At 54.5% G+C, this 21372-nt stretch overlaps 1 protein-coding gene across 2 annotated transcripts in view; it reads left to right on the top strand.

Moving 5' to 3' along the window:
• Positions 1–950: 950 nt before the first annotated feature.
• ROR2 (receptor tyrosine kinase like orphan receptor 2) overlaps positions 951–21372 on the top strand; it is a 186667-nt gene continuing 166245 nt past the window's right edge. For both annotated transcript variants that reach the window (XR_008662499.1, XM_055309999.1), the window contains exon 1: positions 951–1065. Coding sequence is in view for 1 of the 2 variants with exons in the window: in XM_055309999.1 (XP_055165974.1) it covers positions 978–1065 (88 nt within the window). In the remaining variant the exon portion in view is untranslated. The remainder of the gene's footprint in view (positions 1066–21372) is intronic.

The raw sequence follows: 21372 nt of genomic DNA on the forward strand, positions 1-21372 counted from the left end.
ATGGGTAAAATTACACAATTTGCTTTTAACAGTAAACCCGAAGCCACGGTGGCTTCAGATAGCATCGCGCTGCCTCTGCGCGGCTCTGCTCTCGGCGGTTCCCGGGCGTGCTGGAGGGACGCGGTCGTCCCCACCGCGCGGCGAGGCGAGGGGGCCCCGGAGGGCGCCGCGGGGACGCGGCCCGGCCGGTTTCTCTCCCTGATCGGCTCGCTTCTCCGCGCCCCGGCTCCTCGCCCTCCCGCACCGCTGGCTTCTGGGGCCGAGGGGCTGTCGGACTCGGCCCGGTGGGCCCGGCCGGGAGCACAGTGGTCCGGGGTCACTGAGCAGTGAGCGGGGCCCCGCGGGTCCCGCCCCCTGGAGGTGGATGCCGGCGGCTCGGGCGCCCCTGCGGCCAGCGCGGCCGCCGCGAGGTCCCGACACACGCCCCCGGGGTGCACCTCCGCGGCCCGGCGACCCGAGGGCGCGCGCGGGAGGCCCGAGCGGGGACCGAGCGGCCGCCCCCGGCCCCGGCCCCGGCCCCGGCCCCGGCCCCGGCCCCGGCCCCGGCCCCGGCCCCGGCCCCCCGCTTCCCGCGCGCCCCGCCCGCCCTCCCGCCCGCCGCGGGCGCGTCCCTCCGGCAGGGGGCGCCGGCGCCGGCCTCGCTCTGCCCATCGGGGCGGGCGAGCCCGGGACCCTGCCTCCTGCGCGCCCGCGGTCCGCCCCCCGCGCTCCTCCCGGCGGCCGGCGGGACGCCCAGCCCGCGCCCCGGAGCCTCGCAGCCAGCCCGCGCCGCGCCCCAGCCCAGCGGCCGTCCGGGCCGGGCCGGGCCGGGAGGAACACTAGGAGCTCCGCGGCGGGGACCCACTCGCGCGGCGCCGGGGAGCAAGGGCAGCGGCCGCGCGGCCCACAGGGGTGGTGGCGCCCGGCCCCGCGCGCCCCGCCGGCCCCCGCGCGCCCCGCCGGCCCCCGCGGCCCCCGCGGCCCCCACGGCCCGCGGCATGGCCCGGGGCTCGGCGCCGCCGCTGCTGTGCGCCCCGGCCGTCTGCGTGGCCGCCGCGCTCCTGCTCTGCGCGCCCCGGACCTCAGGTAGGACCCGCCGCCCCTCGGTGCCCAGGCGGGCGCCGCGCCCTGGGTCTGCGCCGCCGCCGCCGCGGGGGCCCGGGCCGCTTCCCGGGGGGCGCGCTCTGGGGGCGGCCCCGGGCTTGCAGGGCGCGGGCGGGCGGGCGCCGGGGCGTGCGGGGGTGCGGGGGTGTGCGGGGCCGCGAGTGTGCCTGCCGCCCGGTCCTGCCGCGGCGTCCTCAGCTCTCGGGACCCTGGCTCGGCCCCTGCCGCCCGGGCTACTCCCGCGGGGCTCACGGCCCCCGCGCCCCCCTGTGCGCCGGAGCCTCGGGGTCCCCGCGCCCCCGCCCCCGCCCCCGCCGCTAGATCCGAGGAGACGTTGCCTTCCCTTCCCTTTTGTTGGCCCCGCCACCCCCTCCTCCTCCCCGGGGAGGTAGCCGAGCGGCGTTTCCTGCCTGGGGTCGGGGCGTCGCGGGCGGCCTTTGGGCTGCTGGGCGGCTCCCCGAGACCCGGGCCGGGCCGGGACACGCGGCCGGGGGTCGGCCCGGGGCTCCCGGGGGCCCTGCCTGGAGGGGCAGACGTTGTCCCCGCCCGGGGCGCGGGGCGGGCCGGCGCGGGCTGTGTGCGTGCGCCCCGGACACGCAGGAACCGCCCGAGGAGGCGGCGCCGCCCACGCCGTCCGGACCCCTGGGCACCTCCGGCCCGCGCGCCCGCCGCATTCCGGGCACCCCGCCGGGTGGGGGAGGGCGGCGCTGCCCCGGGCCGGGACGTTGGGAGGCCGAGGAGGGTCGCCCCCGCCGCTTTACACTTGAGACGGATTCGGCGTCGCCCCTCTTGCACCGTGCACCCCCCACCCCTCCATGTATTCCTGCAGGCAGGTGAGAGTGGGGGGCCGGCGCCCCGGGGGGCTCGCGCCTGCCGCGTTTTGCTGCCAGCCGCGCGCTCCGGGACCGGTGTACAGCATCAGGGGTGCCGGCCAGCCGCCTTTTGGGGGGAGCCGTCCGGGTTTAAGCAGATGCTGATTACTTCAGACATTGCTGATGACTCGATTTGGGAAGGGGGCTTGCGTTTCTGTCGCTGTCCCTTAAGAGCGTAGAAAAGCGCGCAGGGTGCCCTGCGCCATGGTGAGCAAACCTGGCCTCTTCCGAGTCGGGCCGGGGGATCCTCACGACATCCCTGCACCCCTCCTCCCCGCACGGATCCCTCCCCCCTTTAGAGTGGGCGGGGGAATCTGCTGCTGCGCGGGGAGAGGGGGGCGCACGGGGCCTCAGTCCCGGCCCGGACGCGCGGTGGCGCAGCGCTGGCGGTGCGCGCGGGGCTCGGTGGCCCTGCACGGCTGCCTGGGCGCACGCGCTGCGGCGGCTTGCGTTGCACGAGCGTTGCACGGGGGTGGGGTGCCGTGGGGTGCCGTGGGGTGCCGTGGGGTGCGGAGGGCTGTCAGCGGGGCGCTGCGAGAAAGGCGACTCCTCTGTTGCTCAGACCGACATCGGAACAAGCCCGGGGAGAAGTTGCTCGCGTTTCGCACCGAGTAGTTGAAACGTTGCCCGTCCCTTTCGGTCGTATTTCAGGAATCTCATGAGGAACAAAGCGATCCTGGGTCATTCTCCTTAACTCTGGAACCCCGAGCGGAGGTCACTTGCTTTTTTTTTTCCAGTAAAATAATCAGCTCCATAAGGGAGGGAGGAGGAAAGGTGTTCATCATCATCCTCTTCCTTCTGGAATGCTCCCGTTAGCTGAACGTTCAAACTTGTTCATATTCAAAATATGAATTCAGTTGTATGCTTACAGGAGATTTGGGTACTTTGGGCATCTTTTCTGCTGTGAAGAGGAATCCCTGCAATCTGAGTGTATTTTATACACAAACGATGTGACTAGATAAAAACATGGAAAGGTTATTGCAGAAGGATTCGTAGATTCTTATTCTGCGTTTTTATGGAGAGCTCTGTTCCCTGAGGAGACAAATACCTAATGGGACTGTGTGCCCCGCCCAGGTAGGAAAGGCTGGGAGTGGTGGTTTGGGGGTTCGCCCTTTTCCCATTTTTAGAGCACAGGAGTGTCGATTTCTGGCCCAGATTCTTGGAGTCATGGTCATAATAAATAATGCTATCGATCCATTTGGAAGCCAGCACAGGACAACATCTTGAATAAGACTTTGGAAAAAGAAAAGTTTTCATGTATGTTGTAAGGCAACATGTTTTTCTCATTATGGCTGTGTATGCAGCAAAGAAGCACACTTTTGAAACGTTTCGGCATTTAACAGCGGGGGCAGGCTTAACCCTGGTGTCCACTCAGTGCTGAATGCCATCCTGAGACCTGGACACACTGGCCCTGCCGGTCACCATCCACGTAGCAAGCTGCTGTATGAAGGATTCACAGAAACACCCTTGGGTGCCCACGGGTGCCTAACTCTCAATTAGTAAAGCAAGTCCCAGTTTGGAAGAAAATGACCAGAATTTTGCTTAATGTTTTGTGTGCAACATGAGTTTGAGAATGTGCTTCCTGGGGACCATGATCTGCAGATTGACGAGGCAAAATGGGAACCGCATTTCTGTTTTTATTGTTAAGCCTTTCTCCTCTTGTTGGGTCAAAGCACAGCCTTGTTAGGCGTTTGTGTGTCACTCTGCAGTAAAGTACTTGTTACCGGTGAACGGTTAGCCTTGGTTTAACCTCTGAGACACCAGAGCCTGCCAGAGCCAGATCTTTCCTTTGCAGTCTACCCCCTCCACCCCCCCCACCCCGACCCCCAGGCCAGATCAGTGGGATAGAAATGTGGGGCTGCAGCTTGTCTGACAGGTAGGGAGGGTGCATCCTCTAAGAGGGGGATTCTGAAGCGGGTTTCCGCCGCAGAAGTGGCGTTCCTTTAAAATGCATTCCACGGGAGGCCAGGATGTGGAAAGTTATTATCATTGAAATGGGACCCGGGTGTGAAGGGCTGGCCCTCCCTAATCTGCAGAACCCTGGCCAGTCTGATTAAGCACAGGAAATTTGTGTACTCTGTAGCTCTTTTCCCTGGGAGAGCTCAATGATATAATTCCAGGTCGTCGTCAAGGAAAAGACAGTGGGCTGCTAAGTGTTATCCCCACCCCGGGTTTATGACCATCTTCGGAAACTGTTCCGTCCATGTCAGAGGCCTTTTGGTGTTTATTTGGTCCATTCCCTGGGAACCTGAGAGTGGACCCAAAGTCCTCCCCCACAGGAGCGTCCTGCGGTCACCGAGTGGAGAAGGACGGGGTAGCAGAGCTTTGGGTTTGCCCTGCTGTGCCCCATGGTGGGGGGTTCCTTAAAGGCTCTGACCCCATCCTGATGGATAAGGTTGTCCTTAAGATACTTCCTTCTTTGGGGACCCTGAGGTGACTGCCAGGCAAACTCCATGAATACCATGCATGAAAGCTTTCAAAGCAAAGGGGGCTTTGCTTTGCAGAGAGAGGAAGCATTGCTGGGGAAGTCTGGATCTTGCATGGCCAATAGCAATTTCATGAAAGGACAATTGGGGTTAAAAGCACTGATGTTGGAAACATTGCTTCGTGGTGACCCTTTGGGTCCTTTGGTTTTGTGGTGTTCACTGCAGCACGGTATCAGAAATGTTAGGAGTTTGATGAGTAGTGAGGACTTCCTGAGTTTTGAAATAAAAAAAAAAAATGGAGCAACCAGAGGAGGAGCTCTGGCCCATTAAGTATGGATGCAACTGGGGGAGGGTGGGGGGTGGCTGGTACCAGCCTCTCTCTTTCTAGTAGGTATTTGGTTTTGTTCAGGAGCTTGCCACGTTGGAAATAAAAGGGCAGGACAGCTCTGCTTGCATGGACAAATGGTCATGAAACCTACCTGGGGTGTGATCTATTTAAAATCATGGTGACAGAGTGGCCAAGGAATTGTTGAACAATGCTGGGAATTTGCTGAAAGCTTTTCAAAAATAAGGAATTGTGTTGGTGTGGTGGTTTGCACCATTTTTGGGATTTCGGGTTTTTTGTTTTGATTTGATTTTTTTTTAATTCTATCTTGGAGAGAACCAAAAAAAAAAAAAATCAAAAACCAAAGGGAAGGAAGTAATTACAGAAAAATTTAGCCTCATTAGACTAAGTGGCTTGTCCTCTAGAAAGTCTCACGTTTCAGTGGGAAGTGGAGTGTGTGTCTTTAATTGTCGTTGGAATGAGCTCCAGTAGGCACCCTGTCACTTGTGAGATGTTATCTGGGGAGAATGTGGTCGCTTCTTTGAGTCCTCCATGGGTGGGGGAGGGTTTGCCCCAAATCCCCCTAGTCCCCAGCCCAGTGATTTCCACAGCCCGGTGCCCTGCTGTGGGGGTGGGGTCGGTAACCCACTGTGCACTTAAATTACAGAAATCCCCTTTGCAGATTGGAGCAGCAGAGGACAGTTGCTGCCGGGCACACTTTGCTATTCGGGTTAAAATTCATTAAACTGAAATGAAGGCTTGACTTCCTTCACTGCCCTGGCTGCATTTCACAGGCCCACGCACACAGAGGACATTCCTGGCACCGCGGGGAGCTCTGTTGCCACCCCCCGGGGCTGTTCCTCCCCTCTGTCCTGGGGCTCAGTGTTTGTCCTTAGCTTCAGGAGCACGTTGGAGAGTTCAGAGCAAGGAGGGGCTCCATCTGGTTTGCCTAGAGTTTGGATTGTTGCTGGTGGGAGATGGGAAGGCAGAACTGGATCCAACTGGATTGACCCTAACGTGTGGGACCCGGCCCTGAGCCTCTCGTGCAGTCCGTGGCACTGGGCGGGATGTCGTGGACAGGTGTGTGCACCATGCATGTGTGCCTGCGTGTGCTTGGGAGGGGCAACCCTGTAGCTCCATTAAGAGCATGTCAAACGGTCTTTTTTTTTTTTTTTTTAAGATTTTATTTATTTATTCATGAGAGACACAGAGAGAGAGAGAGGCAGAGACACACACAGGCAGAGGGAGAAGCAGTCCCTGCCTGCAGGGAGCCCGAGGCAGGACTCATCCCAGGTCTCCAGGATCACACCTTGGGCTGAAGGCGGCGCTAAACCACTGAGCCACCCGGGCTGCCCCAAGAGCGTATAAAATGGTCTTAGGGGTGCCTGGGTGTCTTCCTTTTGGCCCAGATCATGATATCGGAGTCCTGGGATCGAACTTCATGTCCGGCTCCCTGATCAGCAGGGGAATCTGCTTCTCCCTCTGCCCCCCCCTTGTGCTCTCTCTCTCTCTGTAAAAGAAATAAATCATCTTAGTGACGACTGTTGACTTGAATTAGGCCGAGTCTGAGATCTTGCAGCAGGACACCTTGAAGAAGTGAAAGGAACATGGTGTCCTGGAGGAATGTGCACCGTGCAGATTCAAAGCACATGCACAGGGGAAGGGCCAAGGACTCCTTGCCCCCCGTACCTGTGAGCCACCCCCCACAAGGCACCCTGGGGGTGCAGAAAGCAGGGTCCCACAGGGAGACCCACTCGTAGTGGTCCGGGCCAGGGAGAAAGGATGTGACGTGTGAGGACACACTCACGGACAAATTCAGAGTCAAGTCTGGCAGCATCAGTATTTGTCAGCCCTCCTAAAGAGAGCAGAAGATGTGTGCACCCGGACGCGGAGGTCTCCCTTAGCCCAGACGCCAGCAGCTGCCCTGGGGGGCTGGCCAGGTGCCCGCAGCAGCGGGAGCAGTAGGAAGTAGAAGCGGCCCGGGTGCAGTCCATGGGGTAGGGGAGATCTCGGGAGTCAGGTCACAGGTGTGTTCAGGTTGGGAGGGGGTGAGTGGTCCAAGGGACTGGCCTGCAGTCATGTTCTAGATAACTTGGCAGCAGTGGTTGGGATGAGAGGATCGTGTTTGTACCCAAGAAAAGAGGTGCATGAAATATCAAGGGGCTTGGTGTCGGACTCACTGGGGAGTTTCCAGGAAAGGTGCTGGATAAGGAGCTTCCTGGGGGGAAACCGACAGGGGACATGTCCATGTCTCGCTTAGGGGTCTGGAGGACGGTCACACTCAGTATTTTGGCTCCTGGCAGGCGGTGGGCATTGGACTAGAGAATGAGTGGGCTTTGGGGCACGGTGAGGAACTTGGTATGGACATGGGAGCCCCACCTGGAAAGTGAGTGGCACACCAATGGGTGGCAGGACAGACGTGGAAACAGGGGAGGGGCTGCAGGCTCAAAAAAGCTTTCAGGCACAGCCTCTGGGTCCCCCTAGGTGCAGGGTCTACCTTATAGCCCTACAATGTGTTGTTATTTTGTGTTTTTCTTATAGAACACCCCCCTCGAGAACATTTGGAAATAACATCTGGAAACTGAGAGTTTTCTTCCCAACAGTTGAAATAACCCCCAGGTCACCGCATCGTAATCATAGTCTTCACATAGTAGACTCCATATAACATCGGCTATCGTTTCCAAAGCAACTTGAGATAGGGAAACATTGAGTGACATGCTACGTCTGCAGGAGATGATGGGACAAGGGGGTGCCCCCTCTAATGAACGTGAGAGGTGGGTGCTGTGCAGAAGCAGAGAGCCTGGCTGGTTGTGCATCTGCAGTTTTTTTTTTTTTTTAAGATTTATTTATTTGAGAGAGTGAGAGAGAGCGAGCATGGGGGAGGGGTGGGGAGTACAGAAGGGGAGGGAGAAGCAGACTCCCTGCTGATCAGGGAGCCCGATGCAGGACTCCATCCCAGGACCCTGAGATCATGACCTGAGCTGAAGGCAGGTGCTTCACCGACTGAGCCACCCAGCGGCCCCTGAAAACATTTTTAGTGATACACTTCAGTTCAGTGGCAGGAAGCATGTTCACACTGTCCTGTGACCCCCGTGCATCTCCAGAACTCTTCATCCCCCAAACTGAAATTCTGTCCCCATTAATCCCTGGCTCCCCGTTCCCTCTCCCCCAGCCCCCAGCACCCACTGTTCTGCTGTCTGTCTCTATGACTGGGCCGGCCGCCAAGGGTACCTTGAATAGATGGGCTTATTCGGCATTCATCCTTTGGTAACTGGCTTCTTTCACTTCGCCCAGTGTTTTCAAAGTTCATCCACGTTGTAGGATATGTCAGTACTTCCTTCCTGAGGCTGAAGAATATTCTGTTACGTTCACCCCCCACACACACCCCACGTCTCCTGCATTCTGCTTTGCCATCTGTTGGTGGACATTCGGGTTGTTTCCCCTTTGCGGCTGGTCAGTCACGCTGTCCTGCACACGGGTGTACGTGGGGGGTGTCTCCGGGTCTTTGGGTGTATGCTCGCAAGTGGAATTGCTGGACGGCGTGGTGGTTCTCGTTTTACTGCCCAGGAACCGTCATCCTGCCCCTGCCGTAGCCACTTGCTGCTCTCTGTGTTGCTGATAGTTGCGGTCACAGTGGATATGAGGTGGGATTTCACTGCAGTTTGGATTTGCGTGTCTCCAACGACTAGTGACATTGAGCATCTTTTTCCTGTCATCTGTGTGTATTTCATGGCCGCCTGTATATCTTCTTTGGAGGAATGTTTATTCCAATACTTTGCTCATTTTAAAAATCAGATTGTTTGGGTGTTTTTTTTTTTTTTTTTTTGTTTGCATTGTAGGAGTTCTACATATCCTGGATATTAACTCCTTATCAGGTATAAGTGTAATTGTACGTATTTACTCCCATTCCGTGGGCCACCTTTCCATTCTGCTTTGTGTGAGGTGCGTGTAGGGTTGGGCAAGGACCAAGTGTGTTGATTGTGTTGTAGGCAGAGTTCCTACTGTGGAAAGAAGGAGATGCTAATCTGGGATACAGGAAAGCAAGAACCCACAGGGGGCTGGATTGGAATTGGAGACAGTGGCGTAAGTCACGATTTCATCTATTTGCTGACACAACAACACACACACGTGAATGTTCACGTTAGGAAGTCATAACTTGTAAACTGTCAATGATCTCTGATGTAGTCATGTTCCGGCACCTCACTAGCAACGAGCACTCCCGCTGCCCGCATCTGGGTGGGTAGATAGAGTTCCCCAGTCAAGGAGCTGGGAGTCCTGGGGAGGCAAGACCGCTTGTGGGGCCAGCATGGGGAGAGATGCAGGGTGAGCCCGGAGCATGTTCTTGGGCCAGAAAGTAAGTGATCAGAGATAATGGGAATGTCTCAAATGTGCAGGTGCCCATTGCAGGAGCTCTGGAGGTCACATCTGGGACGTGCTAAGTGTCGAACAAAGGTGAGCGAGGGTTCGACATGGAACAAAATGGTTCAACGCTGATGAGTCAGTGAGTAACCGCATACATGTGTGTGTTTCCCGGGGCCACCTGATGGAGCAGCACAAACAAGGTGACTTCAAACATAGGAAATAGAGGATGTCCGCAGAAAATCCCCGTGTCAGCAGTCCACACTCTTGGGAGTCTCCAGGGAATCTTTTTTTTTTTTTTTTTTTTTGCCTCTTTCAGCTCCTGGTGACTGTCCCTTGTGGTGTCCCTTGTATCGTGGCGGCATCAGCTTGCTTTCTCCCTCACCTTCTCAGAGCTGCCCTTCCTCGGTGTCTGTGTGGGTCCCTTCCTCTTCTTGTAAGGACACCTATCATTGTGTTTAGGCTCCCTTTAAATCCAGGACAGTTTCGTCTCAGGGTCCCTTCACTTGTTACTGCTGCAAAGACTATTTCTAGATAAGGTCACATGTGAAGTTCTGGGTGAATATGAATTTTGAGAGACACTATTTAACCCACTATGTTCCACAAATAAATAGAAGGGATGGGGAAGAGAGGGCACTTCCCTATAGCAAACTGCCAATTAGGGGACTCTGGGTGGCTCAGCGGTTGAGCGTCTGCCTTCTGTTAAGCGTCTGCCTTCAGCTCAGGGCGTGATCCTGGGGTCCCAGAATCGAGTCCCACATCGGGCTCCCTGCAGGGAGTCTGCTTTTCCCTCTATGTCTCTGCCTCTCTCTGTGTCTCTCATGAATAAATAGGTAAATACATTTTTAAAATGTCAATTAATAAATGTGCAGTGAGCAGGAAAAATCCCATTTAGCAATAGTAATTGTAGAGATTGATTTGGGCAAGAGTCCTCCATGAATGCTGAATCTAATTAGAAGAGGCCAACATGGTGGGGAGCAGGAAATGTTTCTGGCCCACAGTGTTTCCCACCGCCCCCCACCCCAGCCCTCATTTGCAAGGGGACAGTTAGCAACAAGACTGGAGAGGCATAGGACGTCGCCCTAACTTGGTGATCAAGGCTCATGCCACCTGGGCGGGCCGATGGACACGTTCTTCTGAGAAGGGTGTCACTTGGGTTGCTTTCCAGCTGGAGATATGACACCTGACTCTGACGGTGACGCACACTAGCAAGCCCAACTGGAAAAGCATCTTACTGAAACAGTTGGCTTTTAGCAGCAAACCTCAAGGTCGTGAAGGACGAAGATGGCCAAGGAACGGGCCTATGGGACGGGGTGACCACATGCACTGTGTGATTCCAGATGGGTCGGTGCTATGGCAAAAACACGTGATGTGGGTATTGGTGGAACGTTTGATGAAATTGAAATGTGGGCGTAAATTACTCAAAAATGTTGTCCAAGTTAACTTCCCTGAGTTTGTGAATCATAGGGAGGTCGTTGAAGAGAATGTCCTGACGTTTGGGATGTATATACTGTGCATTAATGGATAACGTAATGTCTGCAATCTCTTTGGAGTCTTCGGAAGGGAGAGCACGGCGTGTGCGGAGACAGTATGGTGGACACATGGGGGAAATGTGAAAAATTTGTGGGTCTGATCAAGAGGATGGGTGTGTGTGTGTGTGTAGGGGGGAGTTTCCTGCATGAATCTTGCAACTTTTTTGTAAGTTGGAATTGATTTACAGGGACTCCTGGGTGGCTCAGTAGTGGAGCATCTGCCTTCGCCTCCGGATGTGATCCCCGGGGTGCCGGGATCGAGTCCCACATCGGGGCTCCCTGTAGGGAGCCTGCTTCTCCCTCTGCCTCTCTCTCCGTGTCTTTAATGAATGAATAAATAAAATCTTAAAAAAAAAGGAAATGATTTACAAGTAGAGGATTGAACAAGTCATTACACACGTGTGACCATAGCCAGTGTCTCTAAGAAGAAAGACACAAACAGTTGTGTTTTATTGGAAATGGTGTCAGACCTCACACAGGGCTGGGGAGGCTGGCGGGGGGGTGGAAGACGCTCGTGTTTTCGACACCAGTTTCTTCAACGAGGCTGAAAATTGCCAAGTCTGAGTCTCGTCTCTAGATTGCCAGGACCTCTAACACATTTCCCCTTCGCTTTTTCATTATAGAAAACGTCAGGCAGACGCACAATGAGACTAAGTACAGTGAACCCCTCTATATTTTTCCTGCAGCCTCCACAGTTACACGTCCTGTTAATTTCGTTTCATTTCCCCCGGCCCTCTTAATGGGTCCCAGACAGCCTTAATTTTTTTTTTTAACCTGTAAATACTTCAGCATGAATGGTAAGGACTGTTCTCCACATAATCTCAATACTGTTATCACAGACAGGCGTTATCTGAGACCCAAGCCCTGCCCTGTTTTCCCCAGCCGACTAGAAAACGGCCTTTGACATTTGCCTCGATCGCAGCGGGGGTGCAGGCGAGGGGTGCCCCCGAGCCCCGGTGTTCGCCATCTGAGCGGCCCTCAGCCAGACCTGGGGTTTGCAGTGGGTCTACGCCGCTGCGTGGCGGCAGGTGCAGAGGTGTTCGCGCGGTGCAGGGCCTGTGGGTGCTCTGGGGGGGAAGGACCCCGCTGGGTCCTGGTGCAGAGGTGTGTGGGGGCGCTGGGCGGGCCCTGACGAGCTGGTCTGGCCCTTCTACCCCGGGCCCTCTGGGTGGGGTGCTCTAGGAGAAAGGCGCTGCGGTGCGCTGCCTGGAGCAGGTGCTTCCTCGCCACTCTCGGGGCCCGGTGTCATCACACAGAGGTTATCCAGGTGAAGGAAGACAAGGCGGAGGAGATATGGGACCTCTTGGGTCCCTCCGACCCCTTCCTGCATTTCTCAGCGTCAGCATATCAGAAGGGTCTGTTTTGTGTGTCTCAGTGCAGAGGGTGTGATGTCCAGCCCCCCAGGGTTGGGGGGATCCGTTTACAGTCCGTACGGCAGGTGAGGGTGTTTGTATCCAGAGCACCTGACCCCCGAGGTAGATGAGAAGGTCAATGTCCCACTTGCAGCAGAGACACAGAACACAGCAAGCAGTTCACGGAGCAGCAGATGCAAAGGGCCAGAACCCCTAGGAAGGCGTCGGGCCTTGTTAGGCTCGAACATGATGCAGGTTACAAGACAGTCACCCCCCCGCCAGTGGCGTTCCCCCTGAACTTTGGCTGGAGTCACCAGTGGGTAACGAGAGCCGTGCCAGCGGTGATGTGGGTGGTGTGGTGCTGGGGGAGGGTGGTGCACGCTGCCACTTGGAGGGCGGTCGGCACTGGCTCTGACCGTCACAAGGGTGCACGTCCTGGTCTTGCTCTAGAAAGAGACACGTGTGCCCGGGCGGCACGCTGCTCACTGCCGCCCCAGTTCGAATGGAGAGGAATTGGAAACAGCGACGTGTCTTGCAATGGGAGCCAGATAGCCGGCACTGTGTCTCCTTGGGTGCTGACATGGAAATGGGAACCCCTGGGTACCAACAGAGCAGTGATTCAGCGCGGGATGCTGGGTGGGACAAAAGTCAGGCCACAGAGGGATGCATGTTGCATGTGACTGGTGTAAAAAAATCCCCCCACCATCCGGCCTCCCGTGTGTGTGTGTGTGTGTGTGTGTGTGTGTGTGTGTAGATGCTGGCCTCCAGAATCAGGCGTCTAGTCTACAAACACAGAATGACACCAGCGGTTCCCCAGGGGGAGGGGAGAGGAGGGCAGAGGGGTCTCAGGATCTTTTGTGCCGTTGTGCCTCCCGCACCGGTGACACCTCGTTGGGTCCTTTCTTTAAGCTGCCAGGGAAGACACTGTGTCTGGCATTTGAATAAAGGAGTCGAGGCTGTTGTCACAGACGCTGTTGCCTCCCATCACCTCCCTCCTTGCTTTGTCCTTTGCTGGCCAGAGCAGGAGGTGAAGGAGAACCGTGGGAAGGCTGTCTGTCGAGGAGACCGTGGGAGTTCCTAAGCCTGTTGGGGAGCGTTTTGATTTTTAGGGTGTTCACAGACAGGTAAGGACATGGGAGGCTGGGATGTGGGAACCCTAGGCCAGCCAGTTCCCCAGTTCTGCAGACTCTCCACCTCCAAGTGTCACATCCCCATCCCGTTCTTCACATATTGATCCTTTTTGAAGCTGTCCCCAAACCCTCCACGTGGAATTGCACCAGCTGGGCAGCTTGTTGCAGGGCAACAGGGGGCAGCCAGCGCCCCCGCCTTTACTGCCACGGTCCCCAGAGCCACTGAGGTATTTGGACCTTATGTAAATAGCCGCAAGAACCAGAGTCTTCTGCATATTTTGAAACCGAAGCAAAAAACGGGGAAATCTGAAAGAATGTTAAGATGGAACTATAGTGGGAGCTGTCTTTCAAAACTAACAGCTTTGTGTTTCTCCGGTTGTGAGGCCGGAGGGCCATTGCTCTCACTGGATGACTTTCCGTAAAGACAACACCACATGTGGATGACGTGACCCCCACAGAAAGGGATGCTGGAGCCCTAACTCCCAGGACTTCAGAATATGATGTTGGCTGGAGAGAGGATTTTTACAGATGTGATCAAGTTAAAATGAAGTCATGACGGTGGGTCCTAAGGCAGTCTGACTGGTGTCCCTACAAAAAAGGAGAAACCAGGGCCCAGAAACAGCCTTGCGGTGGAGGGAAGGTGACAAAGGTGACGAGAAGACACAGGGAGAAAAGATGCCAAAGTCAGCCAGGCCCACATCTTGCGATCTCGCGGTTCAGCCTCTAGGTCAGTGGGATGATGAATGCCTGTTGTTCTGGTGCTGTTTGTTACCATGGCCTGTGCTGACCGATACGCTGCTGCCAGACACCCCTTCTGTTGATGAGCCCGGGAGCCCCGGGACTGGTCAGTGTTAGGGTTTGGAGCTGGGTCCCAGACACAGCAGGGCCAGCGCCACCCGATGGGGATGAGCCACTTGGCACGGAGGGCAGGGCTGTCCCCCTGGAGAGCTCGCTGTCCCGTGCTGCTCTCTCGACAGCGCTGTGGCCAGCCCTGTGTGCTGCTGCCAGCCGCCAGGCTGCCCTCAGGGGGCCGTGGGGCAGCCGCCCTCCTGTCCCCCCACGTTCCTCCAGCCTCTTGCCTGACTCTCGATGGGGGACCTGAGGCTTTGACGGGGGCCCTGAGGCTTTGATGGGGGCGGGCAGAGTGGGAGGGGGCAGCCCCCAGAGGTCAGAGCCAGGTGAGGTGCCTGCACACGCTCCCCTCCGGGGTGAGGCCTCCTCGAGGTGCCAGGCGCCCATCCCTTTGTGACTCTCGGGGGAACCACGGTAACAGCAAAAACAAAACCCGCTGAGAGCAAACATCCTGGGCGCTAGGATTGCGCTGCTTGTCAGCGTGGGTGATTTATCGGGGCCTGGAAGCCTTTGAAGCGGGAGGCGATTGGACTCCTTGAAGTCTGGCCCCGCGGGGAAGCCATGGAAGCGCCAAATGGAGAGGAAGGGGCAAGGGGCCCCGGCTGGCTCGTGGGGTCCCCGGCTCCTGGTATGGGGAGGGTTTCTCCTTTCTTCCCTTTTGTCCTCTTCCAAGGCTCAGGGGTGGCTCTGGGGGCAGTGGAGAATTGCTAGCAAGCAGAAAGAGACCTTTTGTGGGAACCTCCCGGGCAGGCTGCAGGGGCACGCGACCAGCAGGGTGGTACACGATGTCAGCTCCTTTGGGTGCTGGACAGTGGGCATCGCAGGGGCCCGCACAGGGCGGAGAGTTCTAGGCAGGGGTGTCGGCTCGCACCCCAGCAGATTGCAAGGAGGCGTTGGCAGGGGCCGAGGCCACGTGCTAGGTGTCACCCAGACACGGCCTGGTTGCATCAGGAATGGTCCAGTGCCTGATTATTTCATTGCGAAGATTCAGATGGCTGTTTTGACCTCTATGAGTTTTCTTTCATGGTTTGCAAAATTCAGTATGTCTTCGTCATTTCATTTTGGGAGAAGGAAAACCAGCCCGTTGTTTCTCAAGGCAGTGCTCAGGCACAATGACTTCTAATTAGTGGAGGGTTTCCAGAGTTCAACTAAAATTCACTTAACTTTGATTGTTGTTTTCTTCTGCTACTCTAAACTTGGAGCCCATTTCTTTTCTTTTTGAATAATAATTAAAAAAAAAAACATCCCCCAAACCCAAGATAGTCCAGTTTCTCCTACTTGACTAAGTCACTTTAGATCATGGACTCTAAAAGCCAAGCTGATTCAAAACAAAACAGAACAGAGCAAAACAAAAGAGAAAGAATGAAAGCCAAGTGTGGGTATAAGCCGATTTGCTCAGTTTTAAGGTTTTTAATTAATTAATTAATTAATTAATTTTTAAGAATATTTTATTTATTTATTCATGAGAGACACACAGAGAGGCAGGGACACAGGCAGAGGGAGAAGCAGGCTCCATGCAGGATGCTGACGTGGGACTCGACCCCGGGTCTCCAGAATCACTAAACTGCTGAGCCACCGGGGCTGCCCAGGATTAAGGTCTTTAAAATGCTCTTTACAATGTTTTGTTCCTCCTGGCTATAGAATGGGGCCTGCCCTGTATTCTGGGTGTGTGGGGCGTGGGGTTGGGGGTTTTTACAATGTTGAGGGAGCTTTGGCTTGGGCCCAATTATCAATCTACTGTTGGGCCCAATTATCAATCTACCGTTGCAGGTATTTAAAGAATCATTATGTGACAACCCCCACAAAACAATTCTATGCTGTTTTCTGTTTTTTTACAGAAAATAGACAGATTCTTCCAAGGGGCCTCCCTCTTGGCTTTGGGGCTTCATTTAGCTCTCTCTGGAATGTTTAAGTCTTACATCAGGGTAACTCACGTATTTATTACAGGACGAGGTATGAGTCAGGAAACACCAATCATACACGAAAAGCCCAGTAACACATGCTGATGGTTTGAGAAGAGCCCCGTGAAGGGTGTAAACTGAGAAGCTCCCCCTCCTCCACCTCCTTCTCATGCTCCCCTCCACAATCCCGAGATCCCCAGATAGATGGTGGCCCGTCCATATTGGCAGTCTCTGTGCTTCATTCCAGATGCTTTCTAGGCACATGTGCTTGCCTGTGCATCTCCTTTGTTTTTATTTAAATTGTGGCAAAATTTGCCTAACATAAAATTAACCATTATATTTATTTATTTAAAGATTTTATTTATTTCAGAGAGAGACAGAGAGGGAGAGAGAGGGAGAGAGAGAATGAGCAGGAGGGGCAGAGGGAGAAGCAGACTCCCTGCTGTGCATCCCAGGATGCCCGGGATCATGACCTGAGCAGACTGAGCCACCCAGGCGCACCAGAATTAACATTTATTTATTTATTTATTTATTTATTTATTTATTTATTCATTCATTCATTCATTCATGAGAGACACATACAGAGAGGCAGAGACACAGGCAGAGGGAGAAGCAGGCTCCCTGCAGGTAGCCTGATGCAGGACTCAATCCTGGGACTCCAGGATCATGCCCTGAGCCAAAGGCACACGCTCAACCGCTGAGCCACCGGGGCTGCCCAGAATTAACCATTTTAAAGTGCACAACCCAGGGGAGTTTAGTCTACTGACAGTGTTGTGCTCCCCTCCCAACTCCATCTGGTTCCAGAACATTCCCATCGCCACACTCACGGACTCTGTCTCTCTGGATTTGCCTTTTCTGGAAATTTTACATAAATAGAATCCTACACTGTGTGGCCTTTGTATCTGGCTTCCCTCACTGGGCAAAGTGTTTCCAAGCCCGTGCTGTGGCATCCCTGATCTGTTTTTATATTCAGTGAGATTATACCACACAGACTGCGCTGCTGTTTTGAACAACACTGGCTCTTAGAAATCTTTCCCTATTAGCGCATGCCAGGCACCATTTCCACCCCTCGGCCTTTGCTAATATCTGCCGGTGGAGGCCCAAGGATGCCCACATTTCACTGGCCTCCCACCGGTGGATCCTTCTAATCCGAAGTTGGAGCTGATGCATACACTTCAGTGCTGCAGGAACATCTGGATGCACATTTTGTTTTGTTTTGTTTGCACTTGTGTATCTGGAGAGTCAGTTCCCAGAAGTGAAATTTTTTTTTTTTTAAATCTGGCATGTTTATGTTTAAATCTTTCATAGATTCTACAGGATTGCTCTTCCAGAAGGCAGCACTTTATCCTCCCAGTCCCGGGGTGTGAGCCAAGCCCTGTCCAACTCTGGGCATTGTCAGGCATTTTCATCTTGTTAAGCCTGAAAAGTGGAAATGGTATGTTAATCTGTGTATTGACATTTTACCGTGAGGCCAAGTGTCTCCTAAGTCCCCGTGTCTTCCTTTTTTCAGGGAAATAACTGTTTACTTTTTCTACTAATTTTCTGTTAGTTGTTCTCTGTTATTTCCCTAACTGCTCTTTTTTTTTTTAAGATTTTTATTTATTCATGAGAGACACAGAGTGGCAAAGACAGGCAGACAGAGAAGCAGGCTTCTCGCAGGGAGCCCGATGTGGGACTCAATCCCGGGACCCTGGGATCACGACCTGAGACAAAGGCAGATTCTCAACCACTGAGCCACCCAGACATCCTTTAGCTCTATTCCTGATCACATTTAACTGTTGATCATGGGAAAGTATTTTTTCTTTCCCGTGATCAAGATTGTCCTTGGTCTTTGCTTGATGGTATTTGTTTCTATGCAGAAAGTTTTAAGTTCTATGCAGAAAGCCAAATGAAACTGGCTTTTCTATACTTTGAATTTTGCCACAGTAATGTTATTTTTAATATTATCCTTTTTGGAGGGGTTCTTATGATTCATCTCTTAGGGTTGAATCTTTCATTGACATGGAATTCGGATCCACCTTTACTCTCCTGAGACAAATTGCTTGGAGATCCTTTATTGAATCATGCATTCCTTTCCGTGATGGGAACAGCAGCCTTTTCTGGGTATTAAAAATTCCTTGTTAGCTTGGCGTTATTTTTAGGTTGTTCACTGGCTGTCCCACTTTCAGATACCACAGCTTTATATGTTTTAACATTCGGCTGCAGTAATCCGTTCTCTTACCCCCACCCCGCTCCCCAGAGTTTTTTTTAGCTAGTCCCACTTAGCTTTCTGAATGAATCTTGGAGCAGTTTTATTCTTCAGTAAAGCAAGTTCTTAAGGGTCTGTTTTCCTGAGTGCGGCTTCAGCTTTACCTTTTAGATTGTGTCACATATCGTGCAATGTTTTTATTACTGTTGTTTCCAGGGTGGTCTGTAATCTCAGTTTCTGTATCTTCTGTGATTCGAGAGCAGGTTAAGAAGAAACCTTGATTGGGATGCCCGGGTGGCTCAGCTGTTGAGCATCTGCCTTCAGCTCAGGGCATGATCCCGGGGTCCTGGGATCGAGTCCCACATTGGGCTCCCCACAGGGAGCCTGCTTCTCCCTCTGCCTGTGTCTCTGCCTCTCTCTCTGTGTCTCTCATGAATAAATAAATACAATCTTTAAAAAAAATTTAATGATCTAACGTTTAAAAATGCTATGACAAAGTGGATAGGACTGTTGGCATCTGGGGATGTGTCAGTATTTACTGGAGAGTGATGAGGACCACAAGCGCCGGCGGCACCCAGTCCGTCCTGGGGACCCAGCCCCCGGCTGGCCAAGACAGCCAGCCACTGTGTGGTGCGCACAATATGGACAGGCCTCTGGGCACCACAGTCGTCCCTCAGCAGCAACTTCGGGTTGGGATTGGCCTGTGCTCTTCGGACAGATTGTCCCAAATCTTTGGATCTGCCCATGAGAGGAGGCATTATTATTACCCCCGTTATGGTTGAGGAAGCTGCAGCAGGGAGGGATATGACCTGCCCAGAGCCATGCATCTGCGCTGGTGGGGGCTGCGGACCCAGCTCTCTGAGTCCCACTCGCCCACCCCAGAGTCAGCAGGGCCACTGACCTTGGAGTGCAGGTCACCTTCCTTTCTTCTGTCCCCACACTGCGGTGGTCTGTAGGTGCACCACAGACTGTCCCCACGGGAGCTTCCACTGAAGGAAGGTTCTGTTCCACGTCCCAAGGCAGAGGGACACGCAGGCCATGCAGGGCCCCAGAGGGAGGCATCGGGTCCATCGGGAGCAGAAGTGGGAGTGGGGGGCAGTGAGGCCAGAGCCTTCCTTGGGCTTTTGCAGGAAAAGTGAGGCCAGGCCGAGTAAGCAGCTTAGGCTCTGCCAGCTGGAATCTGGTGAGTTCTGGGCCCTGGGGGCTCTCCCTTGTCAGGTTCCTGGGCCCGGAGCACTTGGGGGTGTGGGTGCTGCACTGATTGGTTTGCACAAGAAAGGCCTGCCCGGGAGCCCTTTGCCACCTGGAAGAATTGGGTGGCCCAGGGCGGGGCTGCCTCTCCCCATCTGTGAGGTTGAGGTCCTAGTTGCCAGAGCTTTGAGAAAGCAACAAATAAGCAGATCTAGTTAGCACGGTTGGCTCTATGATGAATGGGTGCCAAGTAGGCAAGTGCAGAACGTCAGGCAGCTGCAGAGTTAGGAGTGGCGGGCGGCGGCCCCTGGCACGGGCCCCAGCAGCCGTCCTGCCCCGGCCGGTGGGTGGGCGAGGACTTCTCCTCCGGGTGGCCTGCTTGCTGGTCACATTTCACTGTGGGTAGTTTGGGATTTGGATAGGCGTCCAAATGCGATGGAGGGCAGAGGCCACCGGGCGACTTTTGAGATCCTCAGGTCTCGGGGTGTTTTGTTCCCTCCTGGGAGGACGGCTCCAGGGTGAGGAGTCTGGACCTCTGACCTGCTGTGGGAGGACAGTCCCATCCAGGACACAGTTTGGCGCTGATGAAATAGTTAGTCTGAACAAGACTGCTTTGCTCCGTTGGGCTGCGTCTGGCTTGCGAAACGGGGCTAAAGGTCCATTTCCCCCACTCCAGTGACACACCACTCCAAAAAATGTGTTACTGTGCACTTTTTCAAATTGTGGTAAAATGCGCATCAAATTTGCCATTTTAATCATCATGAAGTGTGCAGTTGGTGGGGAATGACCCCATTCACACCGTTGTGCAACTATCCCCGCCATCTGTCGTCAGGACTCTTGCTCCTGCAGGACTGAAGCTCTGTCCCCATGAAGCCCAGACTTCCCATCCCTGTGCCCTCCCCCAGCCAGTGTCCTTCTCCCTGTCTCTCTGACACTCAAGGGACCTCATGTGCTGGACTGTCTTTTCGTGGCTGGCTTATTTCACTTCGTACAACAAGGTTATCTGCAGGCTGACCACTCTTGATCTTTTGCAAAGGTGGATGGATTTCTGCCTCTCCCAGCAGGGATGACCGGTGGCAATGACGATGGCTTGAAGTTTGAAGATGTGCCTCCGTCTGTGGATCCAACTTAAATCGCTGTTGGAAGGGAAAATGCCAGAGGTCTTCTTAAGTGCACTCTTGAGCAACGTGGGGTCTGGGGGCACTGACTCCCCCTGCGCAGATGAAAATTCCCTTATAACTTCCGACTCTCCCAAAACGTAACTGCAGTCACTGTCCTGTTGACTGGAAGCCTTAGCAATAACATATCAGCAACGGATTAGGATGGTTTGTAGGGTGTGTGTGAGTGTAACATATTGCATTCTTCCAAAAAGTCAGCCAGAGGAAAGAAAATGTCATTAAGAAAATCGTAAGGAAGAGAGAATACATTCATGGTACCCTAATGTATTCATCAAAACACTTTTCACGTAAGTGGATAGTTCTGCTCAGTGTGAACCCGTGGTGTTTGAGGGTCAATTGTACATGCCAGTCAGACCCAAACAACTGAGGCCGGGGCCACGGAAGGCAAGTTACTTGTTCCCCACCAAAGAGGAATATGGGCAGCTGGCTGTTCTGTCCAGGAGTCCGTCACTGTGGGGTCAGAATGGTGTCCGTCCCCGGATCAGCCCCACCGCTTCTGTTAGATGGATGGTGCAGGGGGCCGGCTTTCCTCCCCCCACCGACCACCCCTCCTAATAGAGGGTCTCCATTATCACAAGTTTGAGCTCTGGTAGATTAACCCATCTGTAGACTTGCTGCCGTACAAGAAGCTTCGGGGCGTGTACATTTTGACTCAGGGAGTAATTAGGAGAGGGGATTGAGAATTGGGGCTTGTGCAGAGACAAGTCCTAAGTTTGTGGATAAGTGGGTGGTTGTGCCAGGCACCAGAAGTGTGCACACGCACACATACTGGAAGCCAAGGACATCACTGGGGGCCTGGCTTGGTGAGCTCACCTGCACTGGATGGGGGCAGAGCTTGCCCAGGAGGGGCTGGAGTCCCCTCAGTGGGCTGCGTGAAGGCCATATTGAGGAATTGCATTCCTGAGAGCTGTGTGAGTTCATGTCTGCAAGACAAACAGGTGCTGGGTGCTGGGAGGGTGTCCTTCTCCAGAGAACCAGAACCC

The sequence above is a fragment of the Nyctereutes procyonoides genome, unplaced genomic scaffold (genome assembly GCF_905146905.1).
Source record: "Nyctereutes procyonoides isolate TBG_1078 unplaced genomic scaffold, NYPRO_anot_genome, whole genome shotgun sequence".
NCBI lineage: Eukaryota > Metazoa > Chordata > Mammalia > Carnivora > Canidae > Nyctereutes > Nyctereutes procyonoides.